The following is a 21,002-nucleotide window of genomic DNA, read 5'->3' as shown; positions in this document are numbered from 1 at the left end:
AATACACAAATATTATACATATTCTTTTTGGCGTTTATGGAAAATATATAATTTATTTGTGTGATTTATCGTGTTTACTTATACAGCCGTTATACTTAATTGTTACAAACGATTTTAATGTTGATTTTGCGTGAATAACAAAGAACGGAAGTTTCCGATGTCTGTGCTGGGATTAGGTGACTCTGAAGGTTTTGTTTGGAAAAAAAAATAGGATGTACAGTTAAATGGTTGCGAAAAAAGTTCATTTGTTTATTATCGACTTTATCTTCCTCCGCAGCTCTGACACAACAGCAGCACTTATCGAGAACCAATCTTGAAAAATTGTGTTTTTTTTTTTTTGTCACGCCGTGTTACCATAGAAACCAACAATTAATGTTTACATATCTCATTTATTTCAGATTATATAATTTAGAACAAAAATTAGTTTATAATATTGTAGTTTATATCGACACATCATACACATCTATGTGACTATGTGTAAAATATTATAATAGGTATAACATCGCACGTGTATCACACCGATCGTCCATCGTTTCAATCAATTGCAATAATAATATTAATGATAATGAAAGTAATAAGCATTGGCGGAAATCGTGCTGGGAGGGTGAATTTAGATAATATCCCCAAAGCTAGCAAAGCCCCCGAAGATTGACATTTTTATTTAAAAATGTTTTCTTTTAGGAATGTTGTCCTTAGACAGAAACGTAGGTTACTAAACTAAGTATTTATCGACAGATAACATTATATATTATAAGAGGGAGAATGAACAGTACATATATACCTACATAATATAAAATATCGAGTACCTACCTATTAAAAATAAAACTTAACTATTTTTTTTTTTTTTAAATATTATATGCTATGAAGTCGTAACATTGTTTATTGTTTCTAGAAAATAGTCTGTTAGGATATTTTAAAATGTTAGCCACTCTCGTATTATAGCTGCAACAGACGTGCACACGATTTCCGCCTACGGTAATATAAGTCTCTCTCTATATTATAATAATATATAATAATAATAATAATAATAATAATATATGAATCCAATTTCTACTGGCTATAAATACGTATATTATATTTTCGTATTTGTATTATATTATGATAATATATTAAAAAACGTCGACAACGACGACGGCGGAGGCGATGGCGACTGCAATGACGAAGAGTGTACTCCTGCTGTGGATGACGGTGGGGGTAGTGACGGTAGGGTGTAATGTCGCCGCCGCCGCTACTCCTGTCGCGCGCCGGACATCCGACCGGCGTGGGCGGACGACGCGGGGCGGGCCGGGTTCTTGCCGTCGTTCCTCTTCATGGTCTCGAACCCGCCGAAACCGGTGAACGATTCGCCTTCGAAACCGGTCTCGTCCATTTCGGGCCTGCGCTTCATCGTGTCGAACCGGTCGAAACCGCCGGTGAACGAGTCGCCGTGGAACCCGTTGGCGTCCATCTCGGGCCGGCGCTTGCCCGCGGTCGATCCCGGGGCGTGCTCATCTGGTTGGCGCAGTCTGATGCCGCCGGTGTTCGGGTACAGGCGCCGCAACATGTTTGCCACGGACGGAGACGTTCTGGACACTGACCTGTGGGACAGACCGCCGTCGCACGACGTATTATTATCATCATCATCACCGTATATACAGAAGGCATACTCAGTGGCGCAAAGAGATGGGGGACTTATGGGGGGAGGCTTAGCCCCCTCAAAAAATAATAACATAATATACTCATATTATAATTTAAAAACATTTTTTTTTTTCGGAGCTCGAGTCCTCCAAAACGTTTAGGGGGCTAAACATTTTTTTCCTATTTGCGCCACCGGATATACTATTATGCTTAGGCATTAGATCGTATACTATGGATAGAGCTATTGCATTATAAACACGTACTACGCGTTGAAGAGATCATGAAGACGAGTCGCAAGGGGACTGATTTATATGGCGCATGCGTGTCAGTACTCGTCGCATATTTATCACTAAACTAGTGGTGATATAAATAATTGTACGTGGTAACGGTTGTACCATTGGCGCATTTTCCCAAATCCCCTTAGTTATGTTGGCTTCAAATATTTAGGCAATAGTTATAACCATTGTACATAATCTAAGCTATTATTTAATTGTTATGAAAAGTCGGTAAGTATCGCTATTAAGGGGCCTCACTATCACGTCTTTTTTTGTCAAAAACTACTGTTTTTAATTCCTATGATACGCGTCGAAAATCACAGTATTACATTTATATTACATGTATAAATTATACATTTATACATTTATACATTTATATTACATTAGAGCCCTCCATACTGCTACAATTGACCCGCATGGACGCCACACACACTAATAATCATTAATCATTTACGACTAACACATAGATCTCGGGTGGCGACGATTAGATTAGAAATTGCCTAAATGATTCTCCTTAAATCAATGCCATAGCGAGGCCTCTTAAAAAACCCGATGAGTAACAGGGCAGATAATAATATTATATGCTTTTGAATATTTTGTGGGGCGTAAATTCAGCACTTTTCGTGGAATACAAAATAGTTTACCGACAACCAATCATAATCTGCTTAGTCGTAGAGATCTATGTTGACAATTTACATTTAGAAATTTCCATTTTAAAAATTGTCTTGTTTGTTTTTATTTACTTTATTTCTGAAATTGTACATCACTAGCATAGCCCGTTCACGGAATACTATCAAATTTGGATAATTTTATTTATCATAGATGTATTAGGTACTTATTAACATAAATACGTTTTTGGGCTGAACACACGTTTTTTGTTTCTGACCGATTTTTCGTAAGGTTTTCGTTCTAATGGTTACTTATTAACAAAAAAAAAAATATGATTCAACGATATTTCTTGTAGAGTAAAAAATATCAAGTAGCGTGCTATGGTTTTTACATAAGATGATCAATATTAGGTACCTAGGCACTTTAGCCTATAGGTAGAAATTGTTATATTATATTTTATATATTTATTTATTTTGCCCACTATATAAACATACAACTATATCGTCAGTATATAAAAATAAAGTTAATAGATAGGGGGTGCCCTCTAAGACTAGGCATTAACGAGGTAAAAATTTTAGTTACGTTTAAAACTTAAGTTACTTTTAACCTAGTTACAAAACGAGTAAATTATTTTTAATAGTTTCTTTCTTTTAATTTAAGCAGTTAAAATATATCCCCTGATACGCAGTTACTAATCAGTTAATTTATTATAAAGTCACGTTGAGTTAATTTTTTTCTAAAAAATATAGGTACGAATCTGATAGGTTTAAAATATTATATGTTGTTTTGTACAAATTAATATTTATGGCTAGGTATTCAAAAAAAAAAAAAATGTTTATAATATTTACAGGTAACGTTATGTGTATTCTTAATACCAAATTATATTATACCGTCTGAGCGTTAAATTCGCGATTTCTAGATTTCATTAGAGATCAAAATAATTTACAAAAATTCTACTTAAAATAAATGTCCATAGAAAATTACTGTCTCATTCAAAAATTGTTATTTCAAACCACTCGTCAACAACACTACCAGATAATTCAGTTCGAAGTTTAAAAAACTTAATCAATGTGTAGTTCCCTAAAAAAATAACTTTTTACAAATTAATCTAAATAGCTAACAACTCGCCTATTATAGTTGGGTGCGTCATTGGATAGGGCGGCTCTTTTTTTCCTGTTTGTGTTAATCTTTTACATTTAATTATAAATTATTGTTTTTGTGCATATAATTTTATCAGATTTACATAACACTGTGCTTTGGCGTGGATTGCCAAATGTTCAGATTAAAAAAAAATGTAACTGATCTTAAACCTTAAAAATTTAACTTAGATTTTTATATTAACTTATAACTTCACGATTTAAATGTACCTATTAGTTAACTTGCCAGCCTCGGGTCTCATCTGGGGATTATTATTATACTAAAGGTACCTAGCTGCGTATAATTAAGAGTGCCACAATATACCTAGCACATTCAAAATATGTAAATCGTATAATATTATACCATCGTTAAATCCTCGGGGGAAACAATAATAATATAATAAATTATGTCCGTTCGGCGAGCGTTGACGCGAACTTGTCAACGCGATTCGCGCATATGGAATCCGAATGATTCATTATTAATTTTTTCTCCCAACAATGATAACATTATTTTAATCGCGACAATCGCTATTATAAAATATAATACGATTATTGATCGCATACATAATTATAATATGATCCGCGTTGTCCGCGTATTAATTGGTTTTTTAGTATTCGTTTGACGTGTCGTGACATATTATGATATTATTATAAATTAAAAAAAAATATTATATGGGATTTTAAACCGGAAATAAAACTTAATCAAATCGAACAACGTAAACAGACAATAATATTATGATATGCATATACAAACAATCGTATTAGGTAAATATTATAATATTACGCCAAACTGCCAACTACAGTCCTAGAACACTATTCACACGTTGCCCCGTTTAAAAGAAATATTTTTAAAAAGCAAACGCTGCACCGCCGAGAAGGTCCGAGGCCGAGGACGGCTTCGTATTTTGTTTTCGCTTTTCGAATTACCCATCGTAACGAATGCGTAGTGTCTCGGAAAAATGTATTTATTATTGTAATATTATGACTTTCAAATAGAATAAATACATAGTAAGTGAAAACATAGTTATGATAATATATCACCTATAAACACTAAACACACACACACACACACACACACATATATGTAGCGTTATATTACCTAGCTGTGCTCTTTTGATTTCATAATACTACATAATAGGTCAACGTATCTCGATTTTAACATGAAACGGAAAATTGTTTTTGTTTTTTTTTTTTATTTTCGATTATACTATTACGGTTATCTGTAAGGCGTAAACGCAATTTAAGTTTAATCTTTCTCGAAAATGGGGCTAAACACAATATGCGCACGCATCGCACGAGTGTGCAATGTACGTAGGTCATGTAAGAAACAATATAACAACCTACATACCATTAGTGCCTATATATTTATCAAACGGTTGATTGTTTTTATCTGGGACATGATTTCATTTGTTTTAGTCATCTTAATTGTGTACGAGATGCGTGTAGGTACGTTCAAACGTATTTAGTTTTATTTTATATTTTTTTTTTATCACAACTTTAACAATATAAAATACAAAATACAAAAAAAATTGAATCGTTCCAACGTGCTCCATCTCTATGATCGTTTGAACACATATCGTATAATAATAATTGTTATAATTTAGTCATTCAAATAAATAATACTACAAATATATGTTTTGTATGCTAAATATTATATTGTGTCGTCTCTGTAATTTATGTTAGTTAAATTATCATTATATTTGTAATGCATATAATAATATTATGTAACAAACGTAACATTTATAGGTACACTAAATCATTAACATTTTCTTTTAGTAAAAACTACTTTTTGTTTAATATTAATTATTATAAATGGGTACCTACAATAATATTGCTGTAAAAGTTGGGTGGCCACTAAAAAGGTTCAAACTTTTTCAAAATATTTATGAACCCTAATATAGTAATAAAAATCATTTATCATTTAAAAATGTACACCAATAAATTAAAATATAATACTAATAAAATATAATAATATATTATAGTTGTTTAATTTATCATTATAATGACAATACATTGGACAAATAAATCAAAAATATTAATTTAGATTCCAATAATGCAAATTTATTTCAAAATTGTTATCTCAATGGTTGAAAAAAGTTTTATTCGAAAAAAAATATATACTTCATAACAAATAAACAAATAAATAATGTGAAAAGTGTTTTTATAATACAAACCAATTAGATGATCAGATTGATGCGATTAAATTTGCGCAATTATTGTTTACTTTTCAAATAATTATTTTGTGGGTATGACCATTTTGAACTATGAAGTAACTAATCATTTGCATAATATAATGAGATGACCGATGAGTAAACTGAATGATTAAATTAATGAATTATAAATAATTCAAATGGGTGTGTTAAAATTACAAATGGAAAAAAATGAAATGTATAGCATTCGTTTTGTTTAGTACTTACCTACCTAAATAAACCGAAATGGTCAGTAAAAAAAGAATAACTAAAAACAAAATGCTTTAACTCATAAAAACTCGACTGTACAATATAGAGATTAAAAGTTATAAGAACAAACTACCTACTTATAAGACTACCGATAATTTGTATTATTTCTGTATTTATTTGTCACATTATTATCCCATAGGGTTATAAACGTTTTTCCGCATAATAATATGTTGTGCATAAAAATTAAATTCTATTTTATTATTATAATATAATGTCCGAACCGCGGTCAACACGTCAAATATGTTAGCTTGTAAGTTATAACTAACCGCAGTCTGTGAACAAATTAAAAGTATGATTCACGTTAGTGATTTTTATTTTTTGTATGTATTATTAAATATTTGGCATTTAATATTATAATAATGATATATATTATTTTAGTATGATTGTCATATTATATAAGATGTTCGTATTTTATGTACGTATCATGAGAAGTCGGTCGTTTGTAAAATTATTTCGGGTGGAAAATAAATCAAGAGTCTGAATACGAGTGTAATTCAAGTTTCTTTTTATCGGTTCGTGCAGAAGTTAAATCAAATATTATTTCTCTACAGTAAGCAATTTGTTAAAATATTCAATCATAATAATATTCTCAAAAATATTTACGAACTTGTCATATTAACATAATATATTAATATAAAAGGGAATAATAATAATAATATATTACATACACATATTTTCATCTAAACCACAATATAATAATAATAATGTATTACATACAAATATTTTCATCTAAACCACAATATAATAATCATAATAATGCATTTATCACGTTTAAATACTGAATTATAACTACTATTTAATCTAATTTGGCTCCTATATTGTGATTTCTGAATTATATATTATTGTTTAATAATTTAAGTTTGATTTATATGTATCACGATTTTTGCTCGAGTTTATTCCAAATTATGAAATATTGTTGTACAGTACATAAAATATATTATATCTGTGTGGATATAACTGGATTGTAAAATGCACATTATTTTCATGGTTTTAGACGGAATTGCTAATATTACTCATCGTGCCTAAACCGGATATTTTATCTTGGTGCAAGGTCCAATGAGCGAACACGAGTTTTAATTTTACATATTATTGTTTATTATGACTAATGATGATCGATGCTGTGTTGCTGTACAATGCTTAATACACATTTATTATAAATTATATGAAATACACACGATTTCTTGCAGGATAGATGTACCAACTGGACAACTACTGTCGCGGTCACCTTGTAATAAAATTACATTTTAGTTTTTTTCGATTCTATACGAATATGCAAAAAATTAATCCATGTCAAAAGATTGTCTCTAAGTTGTATCGTACTTAAAATATATATAGATATATTTTTTTATCATTAGATATATATTTTCAATAAAGCTAATATTATAAGGTACATAACATGAAATGGCGTGAGGAGGGAGGCCCACCAGTGTGGATACTCTCTAACTTGGGGTAAAATATATATTTATATAAATATAAAACTACGTGTTATTATTCCCTAATTTGCTAATTATTACGCAACCTTATTTCGGTTTTTTAACCGAAAGCTTCGTCAGCACTCAGCCGACGTGAAAAATAATTATTACGACTAGCATGGGTTATGGTAATGGTTGTGGTAATTTTGTACAATTTGGACGCATACATACACTAGTATTTCGTTGTATAAAATATTCTTCAGGTTGTTTTTCAGGAAGTACAGATAAAAAATAATGAAAATGTTCAATGCCTAGTTAATAATAAGTACGCAATATAATAACTTAATAATAGAAATGCGTGTTAAAAATATAAAATATACTCAGAATTCGTGTCTAATTTTAAACATTATTTCGCAACAAACAAGACAATGATGTAAATTTATTTACCAGATAAATAGTGTTGATTATAATTATTAGTTAGGTATAATATTATGATTTATCATTCTTATAGATCGATTACACGTAACACATATAATATATTGACTTAAATTTATAATATTAATTATTATGTACATACTGACTACTTAATATTAATATAATAGGTAGGTATATACCTGATATACGATATGCATACCACACGGTGATAAACTGTACACTGTCTTTTTTGTTTACTCTAATCGGGTGATGGAATATAATAATATGAGTTTGCTGTTTCCGACGAAATTATGAGAAAGTCGACAATATTTTACACGACTTTATTGTAACGGCGAATAGAAAAAAAATGCATACGCCGAAGTATAGTATGGGTACGAGTGTTGTATATTTAATATGTAAATATCGACTTTGTAGGGTTTTAATTTTTTTTATTTATTGATTGAAAATATAAAATGTACCTACCACAGTACCACTTATACCACAGTATGTACACAAATCAAATTTTAATTTTTAATTTCTGAAATAAAAGAATGTATATGAATTCATTAAATATTATAGTGAAAATGTAAAATATAACATAGCATGATATACGTTTTTTATCATTCTTATCGCTTTAGAATTAATTTTTTTTTTCAATTCAGACATCCACTTCATTGTAGGAATGTTATATTGGGAATGCCATAAATTATACACGAAAATCCAAAGAAAAACACCATTTGTATATTTATTAACATTTTGAACTTTTTTATGATAATAACGATCGATTTGTATAATTTTGCAGCACTAATGATTTTCGTACGACATAATATAAGTGCAGAAAGTTTCGTTTAAGTGGATGTCAGCATAGGAATAATCTGAGGGTGCAAAGGGGCACATTTTTTCAAAGCATTATCCAGCTTGATATTATTTTCTTTGTGCGTTTTATGTAATAACTGATAAGTAAATAAAATAACTTTAACTTATAAGTCGTAATAAGATTTATATTTTGATTGAGTAGACTCAAAGTTAAAAATATATTTATAATAATATGAATAAGTCTAACTTGATATATTTTCACAATACCTACTTCACGTGTTGGCGTATTGCTTAAATTATAGTGTTTAATAATGTATAGATTTATTATTGGTTAAGTATTTGATGTGTAGAAAGGTTTAACTTCATCTTCTCGATATTTTTCGATATTTTTTGGATAAAAATATTTATTATATTTTAGCTTCTCCCCCTCAAAAAAGGGTTATGGGTATAACGGCAAAAAAAACCTTTTTTTGTCCGGACAGCCCTTTACGGCCAATGGACACCCTAAATATGTATTGTACGATGATTATAGGTAGGTCTATTGTTAATTATCACCCGTTTCTGTTAATTATCATTGAAACCCATCGATATGATTATTAATAATCTTTCTTGTGTTACCTATAATATTATCATATACTTAGAGTAAAGCACACCAAGTATTGTTTTACACATAAGTATATATTTTATGACATATTTGTATATTTATCATGTTTAAAATTATATTAGTTCAAAATTCAAAACTCGCCTTTCAATTTGATCGTTTAATGATGTTATTTGTTTATTTTTTCGTTACCTAATATATTCCATACTATTTTCAACTACGTACCTTTTTAATGGCTCGAACATTCCAAAGCTTTGGTGAAAAATATCATCGCTGAACCCTCGAGACGTAATTCCTTGCGGATAATAGTTCCTTTTAAACTTAATTGACGGCCACTGAAAATCCGGCTGTAGTCCATCGAAAACATATTCATGAAATCCTCTGGCATCCATTTCTATATCGATAAAAATATTTTAATGGAACTTTAAGCATCGTACATTTAGGCGTTGTGTAAAATACATACTTGTGATGTTGTGACATTTAATATTAACATAGGAATAGTTTGGAAGTTTAGTGGTTAAATTGTAACCATCTCTTTTAAATTTATTATTATCATCAATGGGAATTATTATTGGCGGATAATTAATATTAAAACAATGAAAGTCCGAAAAATTGTTTTTTATAAATTCAAGTGTACCTATCAACGTTTAAAATGGATTTAGACACTTTCTTAGAGAATCGCTGAAACAAATTATTCTTTGCTAGCTTTCGGAGATAAAATAGTTTTACTTTATTACATTTGAGCAAAAATATAGACATTTCGAGAGAGGGAAATAATGAAATAAGAAATGTAATACCTTTACAAGTAAAAACTCAGTAAAAGCATTCCTTCAAGATAGCATTTGAATAAAATGTATTTAAACATTTTAAATCAATTATTATTTTTTCAAAAAGATAAGTAAGTTAATCATTATAATATTCTTTATAAATATGTCAGTATTAGTCGACTTTCATCTAACATATTTAAATAAAGTAGATTTATAAAAGTTCTTTAAAGATTAATGTATATTTTTTTACTGTGATAAACTTCTTAAATATTATTTGAACGTTCATCTGATCATCGGATGTTAACTTTAACTGTCAAACTGCCCAAGTGTTTACAATAATGTTTGAAATTAACCTTAAAGTCAATTGCTTATTTTTAATGTTTTAAAGTCATAACAAAACCGTTATAATATATACACCTATATGTTAAACAATATTTATATGTATTATTATTATAAACCATATCATTTATAAATTGTCATCGAGACGGTATTTCGTCACAGGTACTATAAAACAAATTTTATGTCTTTTTTTTGTAAAGGATGTCGTGTGATATTCATTATTTTGAATCCGTACGATAGAGGTAAACAAGATACAGAAACTGGGTATTGGTATCTCATTTCATTTCACTTGTCTCCAATCAGACTATCACTTTGTATATCTGCGAAGATGTTTTGCAGCATGTAGGAGGCCTAGGTACTTAATATCAAAATGGTCGATGGCGTTTATAATTTGTACTCGTGATTAAATTATAAAAAGTTTAGTACTAAATAAATTATTAATATTATTATTATTATTATAAATTATTATATAGGCACCCGGAAATACGGAAGTAACGAAATGTTTATTTCCTCCTCCTCCTCCTCTGATCATATATGTCTTCAGCATGTTATCGTTTGGATAGCGACCGGCTTCGTCGGGTTTCGTGTCATCCCAGTAACGTTGGCTCCTGGTGGAATCCAAAATGGCCGAGACCGTGGCCAAAGACCAGGCCATTAGAAGCACTGCGTTCCAATACATTTGGTCTCTATACGGTACAAACATAAATAAATTCAATGGTTTAATTAGTCTATATCTTGGAGTATAATGTATCAAAAGGGAAAAGTTAAATGAATTGGGTTTGCCATAGACTGTCTAAGATTATTGTTAATAGATTGAGAGGTTCATAGAATTTGCTATATTATTAACTAATAGTCACCTATAACCTATATAGTGTATATATAATCTAATGTGCAGGTTATATAAAATTATAAAAACCAATCACATAGATAGAGTCTGGTGTCATCTTTTTTTCACAATATTTTGTAGTTATTTTATTATGTTTATAGTCAAACTATCTTGGTGGAAAAAAAATGGTCAATATAGAAGTTATTTTCGTTATGACGTATTGTTTAAGAAAATTTTAATGAAAAATATCGTTTGTCAGATGATAAATTAATAATTGTAGTGAATTGTCCATACGAATACCTATACGACCTTTTAGTGATATAGACAACAACATTAAATGGAGACACTCCGCAATTGTGTGTTCAACTTTCGATGTTTCTACAATATTAGTGCTATTTAATATCAATGGTGAAATCATGTAGTTCTTATACGCAGAGAACTCAAGTTTCGGTATGTTTTAATTATTTGTAATGTTATCGAGGCGCAAATATCACTGTCATAAAAATATAAACCCTGTATTATACCATATTAAACGTATTGGAATTTATATCCGTATAATATAATATTATAATAATATACCGTGTATAAGTCCAAAGTGTGAACACTAGTTTCAATAGGTGTTAAAATACAATATATATTTTTAAAACACTAGAGTTTTTAAAACTTGGAGTAGGTACATGTCAACAAGAACAAGATTTTTTTTCATAACTTATATATTATGTATTTTTTTTTATTACTGAATACTGTTTAACTCAATAATAACAACGTTTTGTTGTATCGTAACAACAATTTACTTATCTATATATAGATCCATAGCTGGGTATTATAAACTTATAAAGAACTTGATTTAACATTTAAACATTCCACAACAATATTTTTGTACTAGCTAGTAAATGTTTAAATGGTACCTAGGTACCTTACTTTAGATAATATATTTTGTAGTTAATAAGATATTTAACATTTTTCAAAACTGCAAAGTCATCAATTAAAATCATTACGGTGTTTATTAAAAGAAGATAGCTATACAATCATTACTTGTCCAAACTACAAATCTGAAGTCATGAACTCAGTTTAAAATCGTAATTTAACCTATTTTTTAATTCGAAACATGCGTATTGTGTATTTATTTACAGTATAATATACATAGATTTCAAACGACATATTATGGCTACGAGCTTGGACAGTACCTACCCTTTATGTACCTACCTACCTTTCACGTACCTACGCTATAATAATAATAATAATAATAATAATAATAATAATAATAATATTATGCATCCCAAAAATATTCGATATTTCATTTTCGCAATGCATTTAAATATATTCGACATTTTGAAATGCATACAAAGTGGACACAAGGTTCCTCAAAACTGAACGAAATTAAAAACACCATCCTTGTATGGCCCTCATCACCAGACATTACAAGGAAAATAGAAACCTCCATCAACAGAACATGAAACATACATTTTGTGAATCTTTTTCCTGCAACCTAGCCTAAGTATATAGATATTACTATATTGATACCTTTTTTTTTTTTTTTGGGTTTAATCGCGGCGCTGCAGGGAGGCACTTCGTCCTAGGATAGTCCTTCTCCCTGCATCCGCATCGTTTATTAACACACATTACAATCATTTATCGCTTAAACTAAGGCTTGGCCTTTGCTAGGAGTTATTATATTGATACCTAGATACTATTTAAATGTCAATTTTTAAGCCGACATTTTGTTTTATTTTTAAAAATACTAAGCTCGGATTTACTATTACAAATTTGAAATCTGTTGAATTTTTCTAAGACCTTAGGACGTTATGAATGTTTAAGCTTATTGCAGATGTACATTATAAAAGTAATTAATGAATTAAAATTGAATGCAACGTAGAAGTTAATAATTCGGTATAATATTGTTACGCCATCCGTAATATTATGGATTCTTACAGATTTTGTTCTCCCGAAAGTTCGGCTAATACTATTATACATACACCACAAGTATAATAATAACATATATACGTACCCGTATAATAATAATATATTATGTAAAACAGTTTTAATCGTATTCGTTTGATAATATTATATAATAACACCTTAAACTATATTTATATTATAATAATACGTTCATGTGGGGATGTGCTTATTATACTTATAAACAGTACATAAGCTATGCGAGAAATGTTGCTGAATAGTAATTGGTTTCTCGTTCATAATATTGTCACAGTGTCATCGTGATTGTAAATTATTAAAATAGTATTTAACGAAATACACGAACCGAATTATTACATAATTATTGTTATATAATATGCTATCTTCAAGTACGAGTGGAAGAGTTCGTATGTAGTAAATATTATGGCAGTATAAAGGTAGGCTGCAGAGTTTAAAGGATTTTTTGATATATATATATATAATTCTCGTTTAATTGAAAAATGTTTTTGTTATGCAAACACAATTTAATAAAAAGTTTCAGCGTGGCGTGACGTAATGGTTATTATTGGCTTATTGTTAATATTATTTTTATTCATTGTACAATATTATTATGCCGAATCGTGTAATTATTGTAGCGTTTGTATGCATTTCAAATTGTCGAATATTTAAATGTATCGCAAAAATGAAAGTTCAAATATTTTTCGAATGTATAATAATATATTATATAATATTACTATCATTATATGGCGTAGGTACGTGAAAGGCAGGTACATAATATATTATATACATATCGCATAATATGCGTAAGTATACAAATATACGTACTGGGATTTTAGGATTATGTGTTGCGGTGTCGTCGAAGACGTGCCAAGCCGTGACTGTAATTTTTGACGACGAATAAAACTTTTTGTTTGCACAGTACATAAACATATAGGTATAGGTACTTTAAATTCATCAGATGACGACGATGACAGTAACATGGATGCGAATGGGTATCTACGTGTTTGGTAAAAAATTAATCTTTTGAAACTCGTGTTTTTAGGTTTAACCATTGCAGGCAGGTCTTAAAGGATATATAAATATATTATTTTTTACGTTCCGTTTAATTATTGTGGCCAGTCTATACGTCTACGAAGCACATGATAATAATATGAAACATACCGTTTTAACTATGTAGACAAATTTCGCATAGTTGACGTTGATCGTAGTCAAATGAATGAGGGTATAATATTATGAACCCCTCTAATCGTTTTTTATTTCGTAGCTTAGAAAATAATTATTGTGTGTGTGTTTAATTAGAACTGTTATGTATTTGTTATTAAATAAACGAAAAGTTCAGAGTTCAGACGTTGGATATTATCTTTTGAACGTGATTTACGTTGTAATGAAGCACAACCTCTTATTAATTATTTAACTTGAAAATGGTTATTTCATTCATTTTTTTTTTAAATAGTTCAATTTTTTGGTAAGGGTATCAAATTTAATTTTCCTAGCCCGGAAAGAGTTTCGGGAGAACATCGATCGAAACCTCGGAGAGCGTTTTCCTACAAGCTAGAATTATCTAGAAATTACTAGAATCTATATGGTAATAATTATATTATGGAACTTCGTCTCAAAAACCAAAACTGGAATATAAAAGTAAATTACAAAAATAAAAACAGAAAATTATTATGAGTTTGATTTAGGTAGGTGTATAGTGGGTATATTTTATCAAATTTCAACCTAAGTTATTTTATGTGCACGCCACTGCACGCACAGTTTTTCAAAACGACCTTTACAGTTAATTAAGTAATTTGTTCCGCGCACATGGTTATCACTTATCATCACTTATCTGATGACATGTCAATGCGTATAAGAAAAGCGAATAGCCATTAGTATCCTAAATTTACGATCCACGTTGGGTTAGTATATTATTTTTGTTTGTGCGTGAGCGCGTTATCTTTTACTTGGCGTTATAAACTTCCGTACGTTTACACTGACAAGTTACTTACGACTTTTCTACCGTAACAGTAGTAGGTAGGTACTGTTGCAAAAAGTTATGTATCTTTGGTTATTTTTTCCACTACTATTATAAGTTATAATCGAGTTCAGACAGATCAGCAAACAAGTATACCTAAGATGTTTGATGTTGATTTTTTTCGTCATAATGAAAACAAGTCAAAATCAGAAACCAGAAGATACTTATTCAGACTTAAGAATATTGTATTATTTTATAGATACTTTTTTTGTTTGAACTATTATGTATGAAGTATCAATGGTTATTAGTCAAATTATATAATTTATGATTTCAATAATTTTTAATATCCCTATAATTGTAGTGGCGGTTGAAATATTATTCTTATGAAAAAATCCGGATTGATTGTGAATGATACGCCAGGAAAGAAATTCATTCGTTATGATTGTCAACAACCAACACCTTTTGAGTCTAAATTATTCAAGCCGCGTATAAGGTATAAAATAATTCAGTTGATTGGGGCCTATAATGTAAATTGTTATCAAAGTGTAAATTTAAAATGCTCAACAACGACTCGCGCACAAGTTGTTTCAATTGTTTTTCTTTATATTTTCAAATACGACGCGTAAAAAAAATATAATAGGTCCCATTTATAAAGTAAACCGAGAAAGGTGAACGTCATATATATTTGTATTATTCATGAAGTCATATGTGTTTTACTATACGTTATTTTATTATTATTATTATTAAAAATATATTTTTGAAATACAACGCAATGAGCGTTACAAGGCATAAAATACTCGGAAAAATTGCTTATAAAAAAAACCACTCATAACTCCGTAAACTTTATTTATGTATCACGGTTAAAACAAATATAAGAGTAGTAAAGTTAAAATTATTTTCATAACTCTTTAGATTATTACTATTTAGGTGCTATATATAGTGTTATAAGATGGAAAAGCAATTGTGTACGTACGTATTATTGTATTTATAATGTTTAAAAGCTATTATAATAATTAAAATAATTAATATTGTATGAACATCAAATATATAGGTATTCGTATATTATATATTTGTATGGGTTCTAAAAAACACGTGTACCTATATTATATTCATAAATCATTCAAGTTCACAATTTCAGTTATATGGTACAATTTTATTTTAAATTATGTTTTCTTCTGGCAACATATTGAATATTCAATGTTTATATTGAGAATTGGATTTTGTAAAAAAAATATACCTGTGTACGTTTACAAATGCATATTAAAACATGTGAATTGTGAAATATGCATTATGTCTGTTATAAGTTTATCCAAATACGTAAAATGGGCTTAGAGCTTATTTTCATATTTTATTGTTGTAACGAAATTACAAATACCAGTTTATATTCAGATAGAAATAATACGTCAAATAATCGTTGAATAACACACACACACACACACACACATATTATATTATTATATTATATATTATTCGAAAACACGTTCTGAAATAAATAATAATAAGTATAAGTAGGTGACAGGCGTATAAAAAATGTACGCCTTACTATTGGGTACCATATAATGATAAGCATACAAAAACTTAAAAAAAAATATATGAACGATAATAAGGACGTCGTGTCAGATGTTTTGTGTCTTGATAGAGCGAAGCTTGTTGGAAAAAAATAATAGTAAGTACTCACGACGCAGTCGTATACAATAATAATATACTGACATTAAACAACATCGAGTGTAAAGACATACATTATTTCTTTTATTCGACCCTTTGCAGGACGTGTAGGTATTTCACAGGCATTCGCACCTCTTTAACGAATTCTCAAATGACAATCATTAGCGTGCCGATCATCAACTGTTTAAGCGAGAACTTAACCCGCGGAGTTTATAATTTGTATTTAGAGCTTTTCGATCGAATTAATTGAACTTAAATTTTAAAACGCAGGTAAGAATACTACGCCTTTATAGTAGGTATATGCAGGTTAAACCACACGGAAACTTTAATGGCATTCCGATGTGCTAACATTTGATTGACATCGCGGTTCATAATTGCATCTCAGGCCTAAGTATAAGTCTCCGAAATCGGTATAATTTGAAGCGATTTGTTCGCCTTATATTATATTATGGTAATTGTATACCTACGCTGTAAAATCATATTTAATTAGTGGGTAGGTATACGCTATATTTTGGTTTGTTTTTTGCGTTTTGTAAAACGATATTTTGCTTACGTATCAAATACTAACTACCCACGGCGGATAACCTTTAAAATATTTTAATCACGAAAAGTACGACATCTGAATTTTAACGGGAGACTAGGACGTATGTGTAATATGTATGAAATGTAAATTAATTCTAGGTTGAAAAAAAATCTCTCTTTAGAAAAGGGTCAACCTCAAACGAAATTTGGGTGACATATGACGCATATATTATTATCATAAGCATTTAAGCCCATTGCAGATAACATGATATAATAACGGTGAAACGGTATAAGCCCCGTTCTTATATTATTATTATTATTATATTGTAAACGCTAAACACGAGCAGCTTGAAGAACAGCTTAATCGGATTTTTTCCTCGGCATTTGAACGTGACGTCGATTGGAATTTGGAGATACTGAGAGTTTAAAAAAAAATATATAGGCACGTATTTAACTCGTAGGTATATGCGCGATCGACAGTTAATTTCGTGAACTTACAGGATATTGATGACTTGAAAATTGTAATTCTCTTTACATTTTTTTCCACCCCAAAAGTTCGGATAACCATTAACGGCATATTGCAGAGTTTATACCTATTACTAACCTATATAATACACACATACACACACACATATATATATATATATATATATAATTATGTGTAACGATAACCATCTTGTGATGTCCTTATGTTATTATTTATTTATGGTCTAAGATAACGTCGTGTATAATATGATGTCGGCAAAACGCTAAAACTAACAATACCACGCACGAATAAAAATAAAATAATTTCATAATCTCAAAAAGAATATTATAATATTAATAATATATTTATAAAAAAATATGATCTAATATAATAAATTTCTGCAGGGAAAACTCTGCGTACAGGTACTATAGTTGCGGTACGACGGCATAGTAAAATATGCGTTTCTCGGGTCAAAGCGATCTCGATCTTCTATTTAATAACGTCTCGTAAAACGTAATTTTATTGCCGGCAAAAATGATTTTTTTTTTCATTCCTTCAATTTCTTTTTTCGTTTTTTTCTGTCGCATGGTTCCCGAGCACAATGGTCGAGTCGACGACGACCTCGTTATTTCAAAACATCTGTAATTTATTTAGCTACGACAATTATTTTCCGTGGAGTGCTGCAGCGGGTCGAGCGCCCGTGATGCGATACTCTAACTCTCACGCCGACGAGTGGCCGGCTGAAGATCGAGTACCCTGCGCCAGGTATTAAATGTCAAACGACCAAAGACAGCATAGTAAGTACATTCGCGTCTCGTTCACTATACACAACAGGTTGGTAATAAAATAGAATGCGACCGATAGGTAATTGTGCGTCGTTCGTTTTCTGTCGCAAGGTATGCGTCTGGAGTGTTTATATACCGACGTTATAGACACCCTTATATATTAAACCGGTAAAACCCACCAGCTGTTGTATGTTAAGTATTAAATTAGGTATCCGATTCACGGAAGTCGGAAAACGCGAAGTCTCGGTAAAAAAAAAAAATCCACAGGTATATCGTTTAAGAATAGGTATTAGGAATTAAATTCATTGTGCGTCAAAAATAATATATCGTAATAAAACACGATTATACGATTGCACTACCTAATCGTCACGGCGTTGTGTTTACCAGTCGAGTATACCAGCTATACCGTTAAAAGTGCCGAAAGTTTAATCATCATTAAGTGATTTTTTTCATCAGGATTTCGTTTCCGGGAAATTTTTATATTTTCCATGTCAATATTTCAGTATTTGTTGTAAATATTATTTTTTTAATGTTCTACACCTCAATGATGAAGATAAAACTATGTGAAAAGACGTGAATGATCACGTGCATAGATTATGGTAAAAGATATCGTCGGCTACCCAGCAAAACTTCGTAAGTCGTAATTTGAAAAACATTTTTGATTGTACCCGGTAAGATATGAAATAGATGTGCGTGATAATGATTCGTGCCGGAAATCAGACGTATATCATATAAGTGATAACAAAATATACGATTTATAAAAATAATTGAAGGTATACATTTTTTTTTTAAATTTAGCGTTATATAAAGATAATAAAACCTAGTAATTTTTCTCGTAACGTTAATGTTGTTGAAATTAAATTGCATCAATATAATATGTATATGAGTAATGTTGAATAGAAATGACATATTTTGAATTTTTACTTAGTTTGAGTTTAATATAAAACGTATAGAATTCGAAATAAAGAAAAGCCATAATTGTATAAAAGACAAATTCTGTTATAGTTTAATTAAATATGACGTATAAAACGATAAGTGCCCAACTATACAAATTTAATTATATGTCTTTATGTCGAAACAGAAAAACAAACTTTATAAAGGGGGCCATTATCACTGATTTGTGTATAAAAAAAATTACAACGGACCATAATTTTATTCGTCAACTATAATAATGAATAATGAATCTCGGATTACATTTTACTGGATTGGATATTTGTTAAAAATATGTGTATGGTAATTTAAACAGATTTCAATACCAAATTAATTTAAGGTTTTGTGCCACTTTTAAGTATTTATTAACAGAATAATTAAGTGTATACACTGTACGTATATTATATTTAAGTTTCTATAGAACTTTTTATGATATGATATTATGAATGTACTTCAAGTCTAAAATATTATAAAAAAAAGTATTAAATTCAAGTACAGTTTTTTTAAACAATTTTGATTTAATTTTTTTTGTCCAATTCATTAATTATTATTTAAATTTACAAGACGTGTACAAGTTTTGTGTTTCACTTATTATGACTTATGAGTGTCATTCACGTAGATATAACCATATATTGTTTTTAATTAATATTTACACATTAACGACAAAAATTTAAATAATTTGAATGTAATATTATGCCATCGTGATGTTAATAATCTATTTTTGATTATGATATAGTTTATTTAGTTATTTAAATAATTGATATTGATACACGAAATGTTAATCACGTTCAAAACATTTGGGTGGAAAAATATAATATAATATAAATATAATTGCTTTTCAGTTTTTTGTAGTTACAACACTAGTTCACAAGTATTAATGTAACTGCATAAATTAATGTACGTGTATGAAGTACCTATATAATATTTTGTTACGATGTTTTTAATAAGTAGTTCACATAATAAATTAAATAGATAAATTCAAAAGTTGTTTTATTAATTTATTATTTTTGAAAAGGTACGAAAAGAACTTTTGATTTTTACGGTGCACAAATAACATAAATATTAAATATATATATAAATTATTATTTGATTACTTTGATTAATAAACATGACAAGGTAGATTTATTTTATCGTGGATTCAAGCAAGTCGTAACTTGTATTCCATCGATATAAAAACATATTATTGATCTAACATCACTTTTGAAAAAGTCAATATTAAGCCCTTTGGCTTTATAAAACATTTTGTAATTTACGTAAAAGTTCAACACAGATTTTTAATTTCATTAATAGCTTTAACTTTTAAGTGTATGCATGCTATGGAAAATTGTGTTCGTTACCAGCTATAATTTTTCTCAATTTTCATTATGAATCTATTTATTTTCATTAAAAATGTACACATTTGCAGTTTCTGTTAAACTTTTCTAATATAGCGTAAACGATTCAAATACATTTCACTGTACACCCACAAGTGTTCGACTTGCTGCAAAAACCA

General features: G+C 29.3%; 1 protein-coding gene across 1 annotated transcript in view; it reads right to left on the bottom strand.

The window, feature by feature from the left end:
- Positions 1-369: 369 nt before the first annotated feature.
- Positions 370-21,002, bottom strand: part of LOC100573104 — an 87,331-nt gene continuing 66,698 nt past the window's right edge. Inside the window, exons 4-6 of the mRNA XM_029491466.1 lie at positions 10,923-11,131; positions 9,565-9,733; positions 370-1,577 (exon numbers count right to left, since the gene is read on the bottom strand). Of these exons, the coding sequence (XP_029347326.1) occupies positions 1,229-1,577; positions 9,565-9,733; positions 10,923-11,131 (727 nt within the window). The 3' untranslated portion in view covers positions 370-1,228. The remainder of the gene's footprint in view (positions 1,578-9,564; positions 9,734-10,922; positions 11,132-21,002) is intronic.

This window comes from Acyrthosiphon pisum, chromosome A3 (assembly GCF_005508785.2).
Source record: "Acyrthosiphon pisum isolate AL4f chromosome A3, pea_aphid_22Mar2018_4r6ur, whole genome shotgun sequence".
Lineage (NCBI taxonomy): Eukaryota > Metazoa > Arthropoda > Insecta > Hemiptera > Aphididae > Acyrthosiphon > Acyrthosiphon pisum.
The sequence above is the reverse complement of the archived record's forward strand: the minus strand, read 5'-3'. Positions and strand labels throughout refer to the sequence as shown.